Below are 9,019 nucleotides of genomic sequence, written 5' to 3'. Positions count from 1 at the left end.
AGGACTAATTACAGTACTAAAATGCTATGATTCCACATGTCTGTCCTTTGTTCCTATGTTTATCCCACTGTTAATTATCTTTAAAAAAATTTAAATGAAATCCATCTATTATTTAAAGCTTCAGAAAAAAATGCATTGCTTTCAGCAACCTTCAACCCTAAAACTCGAATTACTTTACTTTCTTATTCCCTGTTGTTTCCACTTCTCAAACACTAAGGAGGATTTTTTTTAATTTATTTTTTTTTTAAGAGAAGGCCATCCAAAGAAGAGGCACAGATATAAGAACTAGTACATAGATGAAAGATACAGTACGGGGATGATAGAACTTATAAATTATTTTGTCAGGACTATAAATTAGGCAACTCTTCAAATTGAGAGTCAAAGGATAAAAAGGTAGTAGGAATCAAGGTGCATTGGCACGTATATTTCTAGAGCATATACTTAGATGGGGTTCGTAGGTTAGTTTGGAACAAAGGACTGAGCACATGTTCCTTTTTTATAGATAATAAGATCTGTGAGGGATCTGACATTTTCAGATGCTATACAGTCTCAGTCACAATTATTGTTTCAGATCACATTCAAGAATTATCTTTAAAAATGTAAGTTTGGGCAGAAAAAAATAAACAAGTAAATGGCCACTGCCAAGAGATAAAAGTGCACTCTTAGGTGAGGAGTCAACAAAAAGAGTAATTTAAAAAATACTATTGCTCTGTTGAGAAGAATAATTTGGGAATGATTCTGGCTTATAAATACTAGCCTATCTGTTAATTCTACTTTCACACACACAAAAGAATGTGCTAGATTACTACCTCTCTTTGTAAGTAAAAGCTATGTTAAACAAGCTTAAATCCTAATGACAGAAACCATCTAAAATAAGATCTCTAAAGGCACTTCTAATTGGGATGGTTTTCTCTGCCTTAAACTCTGAATTAACCAGCACAGTGCACAGAAAATCTTCCTGTTGGCAGCAGAGCCTTGGGGAGGAGGTAGCAGGAGTGCGTGCCACTCCTCCTTGGTCGATGGGCACGTTCCCTCTTGCTTTCTGGTCCTTGTTCTTCCACCTGGAGGGAACCTGAAGTCAGACGCCAGCAGCTGATAGCCTCCCCGGCACTTTCCTTACTCTTCCTCAAGCTGCCAGTAAAACCCGGAGAAGTGGATCACTTCGGATTCCGCACCACCCAACCGCCCCAAACCCAAAGCCCCGAGGCGGAGGGAGTGGTGGCGGAGAGGGGGTGGGGAGGAAAAGGGGCTGCAGTTACTGAGCATGTGCGAGGAGTGGCGCATGCTCTGTGAGGCCGGCAGCTTCCCATTGCGGGTAGCCCCGGCGGTGGTAGCGGTGGTGGCGGCGGCAGTGGCGGCACCGCCTCCTCCTCACACTCCCGGGGTGGCGGGGTTAGATGAGCGGCCCCAGTAGCGGCGAGGGCGGCGCGGGGGGGAGGAGGAGAAGAAGGAGGAGGAGAAGAAGGTCGCTGTCTTTGTAGTCTCCCTGCTGCGGGAGCCAGAGGCCGCCGCCGGAGCCGTCGTCGTTGGAAAAGGGCTGTGTGTGCGCGCGCGTGTCTGCCCGCCCGGCCCGCGGGGACGAGGCGGCGGCGGCGGCGGCGGCGGCGAGGATGATGATGTGCGCAGGGACTGCCTCCCCCGCCGCCGCCTCCTCGGGGCTCGGCGGGGACGGATTCTACCCAGCCGCCACCTTCTCTTCCTCCCCGGCGCCGGGGGCGCTGTTCATGCCGGTTCCCGACGGCTCCGTGGCTGCTGCAGGGCTGGGGTTGGGGCTACCCGCCGCGGACTCCCGGGGTCACTACCAGCTGCTGCTGTCAGGCCGGGCCCTGGCCGACCGCTACCGGAGGATTTATACAGCTGCGCTCAATGACAGGGACCAGGGGGGCGGCAGCGCTGGACACCCAGCCTCCAGGTGCGTCCCCAGGGTGCCCTTCCTTGCTCCCCATGCCGCGCGTGCACCCGCGTGTGTGTGTGCGTGCGTGTGTGTACCTGCGCATTTACTGAGCTTTCAACCCGCTCTGGATGTCGGCTGGGAGGAGCGCTTATCGAGATAGGAGGGTGCGGTGGCTGCAGTTTCTGCTCTAAGTGTGTGTGTGTGTGTGTGTATGTGTGTGTGCGCGCGCGCGCCTATGTGGGGGGATAGTGAGGAGTGGCAGGGGAGCCTGTGATCCTGGAAAAGGCGATGGTGCTGGTCGGCTGTGACACGTGTGTGTATCGTTGAGGTAGGAGGTGGCATGGGTAGAGAGGGTAAGAGGATGATACACGAAGAGAATGGCAAGAGTGGCAAAGGAAGTGGCATTTTCAGTGTCTCTGCCGCAATGTTATTCGCACGTGCCCCCTCTCCCATGACATTCCTTCCAGCCCTTTCCACCTCCCTTCAATCTGCCTTTCACGAGTCATGGTATAGATTGGTTGAGTTTTGGATAGGCAGGCCCGAGGGATAGGCGTGAGGTCTGGTTTGAAAAGATTTATGGATAAGAGACGCAGACGGAGATCTATGTAGATGCGAAGGGTGTCTGATAGAGATTTTTAGAGCTGTACTTTGATAACGGGGCCGTTGGTCTTCTCGAAATGAGGTTGCAGTTACTCTTGTGATCTGATGTCCCATCGGCCATTTCTCTTCATCCTCTGTTCGATTTCCTCTGTTACTTACGGGCTTTAGAGTAGAGAGGGTTTTGTAGGGAAAAGGGGAAAACTGCAGAACTTCAGAATATGACAGCTGGTACAGCGTTCAACGGCCACTAGCTAGAAAATCTGAATAGCGCGTAGATCTCTCCCTTTTACTTAGGCTCACTACACCTTCAGCTTCCTTGATGTAGATGTTCAGTTAGTTTCATTTTCTTTTTGTTAAAATGTGGGTGCTTTTTTTTTTTTTTTTTTTTGCTGAGGGCTCTCCTATTGTTTTCTTTTCCATGCCCTTGCATGCCGCATACCCTGCAGGATGGTGACTGACTTGTTTCACCAGCTTTGACAGTGGTAATTGGGAGTTGGCTTCATCTTTTTTTCCCACAGCTTCTTGCAGTACATGGGGAAAACATAGTAGGAAACTGTCAAAATGAGTTAAAGACTTTACTGTTATTTATTGAATGTGCAACTTATTAGGCAATTGTTAGATGTCTTTTTCTGCCATTGTGAAAGGGAGGAGGCAGTAAGTCAGGTATTTGTAGTTTATCACTATGTATTATGGCTTATCTGTTGGAGAGAGTTGTAAAGATGGAGCTTTGTTCACGCTTTTTCTAGGTTAACCAGTCTTTTCATGTCTGTGATTGTTTACAGGATTGGGCACAGGAGTAGTTTTACCATATGGATGTAAACGTGTGTAACTACTTTTTGCTATCTGAACTGAAGGCCAGAATGGTGCAAGTTTGTTTTTGCTAATGTTTCTGAAAATAGCACAAAACCACATGAGACAATTTGCTCTGATAATTAGGTATAATTTTGATCTGTAGATCTCTAAATTATGGCACCGCAGGAACATCTTTACAAACTCCTCTTAAAGAATTTAGATTTATTTTGCGTATGGTTTCCAGACTTACTTAATAATTTGTGACTGGTATATTCCTGTTTTGACTTTTCTACTACTAGTGTAATATGATTTTTGTGTATCTAGAACTATATTAACAGTTTTAGACAAAATTAACATAGATTAATCACATAATATTTGTGAATGAATTTTTAGCCTTTGGTCCATTTTTGTACAAGCTGTCAATGAAAAGTAATGAAGAATTAGTTCAAGTATTTCAAGAACTACTCATGGAAATCAGCCTTACATTATGATATTGCCTGCTAATGCTTGTTCAACACATTATTGTTTATTAAAGTGCACATTATTTTATTACGAAAAGTAACCTGCAACTACTCTATTGATGATTTGATTAAGAATTAAATCACATTTCTTATTAAAGATGTTGGGGAAAGTAGAACTGGGGTTTCAACTCTGAATGAATGATAGAATTATTTGTATAGGGACACTAGTTGAGTTAGAGGAGAAGATGAGATCATTTAGACTGAATGGAGGAAGAATAGAGAATGACGCTCTAGTAAGCATCAGGTTTAAAAGTGTGAGAGAAAGGAGACAGTGAAGGAAACAGAATCAAAATTAAGAAGAAAATCATGAGACAGTAGCCTCTGTGGCTCTAGGAGAGTGGATTGAAAATTCTCAGAAGTGGTAAATGTTGAAGAAAGTGAGAACAGTGTTCAGGTGATTGATAACTTTTGAGGAAGTGGTGAGAATAGAGGGATGTGGTGAGGAGTGAATGGAATGTGTTTTTGGTAACTCAAGGGGATTTCAAAGTTGAGGGAAGGATATTCAAATATAGGAGGTTGGGTGGGATATGCAAATGTGGGAGGCTAAGTGGAGAGACAGAGTGAAGAAGTGAGAGGGGATAATTGATAGGAAAAGGTCAAAGGGATCTCAGGGACAGAGTAAAGGTGGCAGGTGGGGAGGTTAGCCATTGAAAAAAGGAGCAGTTAATATAGAAGGAGTGGAGGTAAGTACTTGTAAATACAAAGACTGGGAGTTTATTGAGGATAGGAATCATATCCTGTTCGTTTTGAAAATCCCAATGTCTAGCACATTTTTTGGCATGAGTTCTGTAAACATCAAGTGTCTGCTCTGTGCCAGGCACTATTGCAGGTGCTGAAGATGTAGCGGTGAGCAAGATAGACAAGGTCTCTGCTGTCTTGAAAAATCCACTCCAATGCGAGAAATAGACAACTCATAATTTCAGTTAGTATTAAGTGACTGTGAAGCCAGTAAAACCTATTTCAGGTGATAGGGCAATTTGTAGTGGGGCTATTTTAGGTAACATGGTCAGGAAATGTCTCTGAGAGTTGGCATTTAAATTGAATTGCAATGATGAGGAGGCAGACGTAGAGGAAGAATGTTCTGGGAATTTGTAAAGGCCTTATGGGAACAAGCCTGTGTTCAAGGAACAAAAACTTGATGAGTGAGTTATCAGTCAATGTTGAATGAATGAATTACTCTTTGCTTTAGGTGTACAGTTGAGAAGTTGAGACTTTCAAACCTAATGGACTCAGTGACTTTGATGACAGTCTAGCAAAGTGGTTAAGAGCTTGGACACAGAAGCTAGACTGGTTTTGCATCCTGGTTTTGTCATTTGCTAGCTGTGTAACCTTGAGTATGTTACTTAACTTCTATGCCTCAGTTTTTTAAATATGTAGAATGGGGATCATAATACGTGAATTGTTTTGTAGATTAAATCAATGTATGTGCTTGGCATGTTGAGTGCTATGAAATATCAGTTACTGTGTTTTTTTTTTGTTTTTTTTTTTTTTTTGCTGAGAGTGAGGGTTTTGGGGACTTGAAGAGAAGGCAAGGATCGTGTCTTACTCTTTTATTTTTGGCCTCAATGACTGTGTAGAATGTGGGAATAACTCTTTCATTTATCCCATGACTGAATAGATATATTTTTGGATAAATGAGGCCAATCAAAATCGGAACATTCTCTTGGGGAAAAGGGATTGGACAGAAAATGTATAAAGGAATGTTTGATCTGTTCTGAATGTGAATGGCGGTATAGCCATGCACTTGGGAGGCACCATAGCACAGTGGCTAAACGTTAGAGCTCTGGAGGTAGACTCCCTTCAAATGCCACGTCTGCCTTTTTCTACTTGTGTTAAATTGGGGAAGTTAATTGGACTTTGTCTGTTTCTTTACTTGTAACTTTATAGCGTTATCAAAAGGACATTATGTCTGCACCTGGTAAGTGCCCATTAAATGTTACCTGTAATTATTAAAATCACATTTAAAATTCCAATCAGTATGGCACTGTATGTTTTTCCACACAAAATAGAAATGGAGAAAACCTAGTTGAGTTGATTTAGGGTTAAAGAAAAAATAAAAGGAAGGTTTTGGGGACAGTGTTTGACCATATGGTAAAAAGGAAAGTGATGCCAAGAGGGAACTGATAGACTGGAAGATAAAGAGGAGTCAGGGTATCTGGGTCCTGAAGTCATAGAAGAACAATGTTACTGAAAACAACAGAGGGGATTGTGACCAAAATGGGGAATCTAAACTTAACCCCCTTAGTCCTTTCAGCTGCTTTATCTCTTTCTTGTCAGAAATGGTATTTGAGTCCATCCTTCAGATGCATGGGATTTTGGTTGTAAGAGGTTAAGTAGTCATTTTAGCAAAATTTCAGGGATTATTTTATTTATTTTGAGACAGGCTGGAGTGCAATGGTACGAACGTGGCTCACTGCAGCCTTAACCTCTTGGGCTCAAGTGATCGTCCTGCCTCAGTTTCCTCCAGGGACTACAGGCATGCACCACCATGCCCGGCTTGTTTTTTTATTTTTTGTAGACGCGGAGTCTCACCATGTTGTCAAGACTGGTCTTGAACTCCTGAGCTTAAGTGATCCTCCCACCTCCGCCTCCCAAAGTGCTGGGATTATGGGTGTGAGCCACCATGCTCAGCTTGTTCAGGAATTATTACTTGGCACTAACCATTGGCCCTATAAAAATTTATAAGACACAAATTCATAAAACACATATTCCAGACTTGAGTTTATTGTTTATCTGGGAGTGTAAGATACAAAGGCAGATACTTATAGAAGTGTTAAATGAAATGACCAAGAAAGTGTAACCTACTATGACAAAGACATGGCATTCTAAGCTGGCTCAAAAGTGTGGGCAGAGACGGGAAAGCACAGTTTGTATGTAGATAACAGTAGAAATTCTGTTACAGCTAGATTGCAGGTGTCATGAAGAACAGTAGTGGAATTCATTCTGGAAATGGAGGCTTTGGCTAGTATGGGGCATCTTGAAGACCAAGGTAAGAGTTAGATTTTATTCAGTAGACACTGATCGCCCTTGATGGTTTTAAGCTATGAAGAGACGTTATTTATTGTAGGAGTATGTCAGGAAGTAATGTGGGATTGAATCTGTATGTGTGCATTTGTATTTGTGCATAGGTAGTAATTTTCTTCATGTCGCTGTTACATCAATGGAATGTGTATGTGTATAAACGCATGTTAAGGGAAAACTGCTCTGTTGGTATACTGGTAAGTAGAAATGTGAAATGAATTAGTTTCCTAACTCAAGAGAAGAGAAAAATCTTGCCTTTGGGCTTAAGAGGAAAATAAAAATGTCAATCTAAAAATACTTTTGTCCTTTAAAATATTTGTTTAAAAAATCAGCAGAATAGCCTTACTTTTTTCTCAAAAACCAGATTAAACATTTAGGTTTTCTGAGGAGGGGTTAGGTTAATTGAGGTTTAATTTACATACAATAAAATTCATCCTCTTTAAGTGTTCATTTGAAGAATCCTGAAACCATCACCATAGTCAAGTATAAACTGTTTCCATCACTTCAAATAAAAAGTTCCATCAGACCCTCCTACCCCTGGTTCCTGACCACCGCAAATCAGTTTTCTGTCACTAACATTTTACCCCTTCTAGAATGTCATATAAATCTAGCTCCTTAAGGGCAGCGCCCCCAGGTATTGTTCATCTTTCTGTCTTTTATCTGTATTTCCTGTAAGTGGAAGTTAGACCTTAAGGGTTTATTGGGTGTTGGTTAGAAATGTTTTAGCAAGAATATTGTATATGGTGCTGGGTACTGCATGTTGCATCCCATCCAGAGGTTGTGAGGTTGTCTCACTATTTAATATGTTAAATCTGATTACTTGGGTAAGATGGTACCTACTGGATTTCATCTCTGTAAATGTATCTTTTTTCCATTTGTAAAGAGCAAGTAATCACAGGGTAAAAACTTGAGCACATTGTGAATATCTTTTACCTAATGCTTTTAGCATTTTTTGGTAACCTTGTCTGAGTCAATAATTTCATTAGAGTTTGCAAAATGATGAATTAAAAAATAATTCTGTTATTTCTTCTATATTTATTAGCTGGGACTCTTCTGCAAAGAAGAGTTTGCCTTCACTGACGGTCAATGAAATGTAGTTTCTCCTAATAAAGCAGCATAAATGCTTAATTCTCTTCCCTCATTAGCCAAATTGGTGTAATAGTCCAGTGGTAGTGTGGCAGGTGCTGTGGTTAGCCATTCAGATCCCGCTTTCAGGCACATGTTCCCCTAGCTGTTGGGAATATTGGCAGCTAAAACTGATTGCAGCTGAGTCCAACTCCACGCATTGCCCTGAGCCAAGAGTTACCTCCCCCAAAGTCATGCCTCCTCTTCAGGGGCAGTTTACATCTAATATCTATACAGTGTAGGGATATAAATGCCTGGCGCTTTTGCTGTAAGACAGGCCAACCTTGAAGTGTATCCCAACACCAGAGAGCTCCCCCATGGGTCTGTCCCCCATGGGTCTGGCTGAGGCCTTCCTGTGACTGCATTGCAGATCAGCTCCTTCCTCTGTTCAGTCTTACATCTTTCACTGCCCCACAGTTTTTGGTTCGGAGAGCACTCCCCAGTAAACTTCTGGTGTGCACATCTGCATTTGAGAGTCTGTTTCCTGGGAACCCTACTACCCAAAATAGTTGGTGCCAGGAGTGGTCTCAGAAAGTAGACTTTACAGTGAGATTTTGGAGCTGGATTATTGGCTGGCTGGCAATGAGAATCGATTCTGGTGCTAGATGGAGAACTACTACTGATAACGCTTGGCATGCACTGCAGTTATGCAAACTGTTAAAACTTTCACTGGTGATGAATTGGAATGATATTCCTGTGGAAGGTAATGCGCTGGTGGGTACACTAGGCTTTTGAGAAGTTCAGAAAAATTATTAATTGTGAGGACAATCATCAGATGGCTTTTGGTAAATAACATTGATAGATTGGAGAAAGATGATGCAAGGTGGAAGATAATTGGGGGCAAAATGTAAAAGGAAATTTATTTAGCAGCATGTAAAGAAACGTATATACACTAAGAGGAAAAATCTAAGGATTAGACCCAAAACTTAATTTTAAGGGTAGCAGAGCGCCAGGGTGGGTAGAATTCTCTCTCAGCTATGCTGAGGTCAGTGTTCTGGTTGGGAAGGAATCCTGACCCTTAGGATGGGGCATCTGAGTGCACTTGAAAACCCTGAAACCCCAAATT

The 9,019-nt window shown here is 42.5% G+C and overlaps 1 protein-coding gene across 18 annotated transcripts in view; it reads left to right on the top strand.

Annotated features, from left to right (window-relative positions):
- The first annotated feature begins 1,300 nt into the window (after positions 1 to 1,300).
- The window catches only part of MYCBP2 (MYC binding protein 2), a 283,622-nt gene continuing 275,903 nt past the window's right edge, over positions 1,301 to 9,019 (top strand). For 16 of the 18 annotated variants that reach the window (XM_021929688.2, XM_021929697.2, XM_021929696.2 and 13 more), the window contains exon 1: positions 1,339 to 1,912. In XM_021929688.2, the coding sequence (XP_021785380.2) occupies positions 1,611 to 1,912 (302 nt within the window). In that variant the 5' untranslated portion in view covers positions 1,339 to 1,610. Of the gene's footprint in view, positions 1,913 to 9,019 lie in introns of all 18 variants that reach the window. The other 2 variants (XM_021929694.2, XM_021929686.2) reach the window with 2 other exon arrangements.

Source organism: Papio anubis, chromosome 15, assembly GCF_008728515.1.
Source record: "Papio anubis isolate 15944 chromosome 15, Panubis1.0, whole genome shotgun sequence".
NCBI classification, from domain to species: Eukaryota; Metazoa; Chordata; class Mammalia; order Primates; family Cercopithecidae; genus Papio; species Papio anubis.
This window is presented reverse-complemented; position numbering and strand designations above follow the sequence as displayed.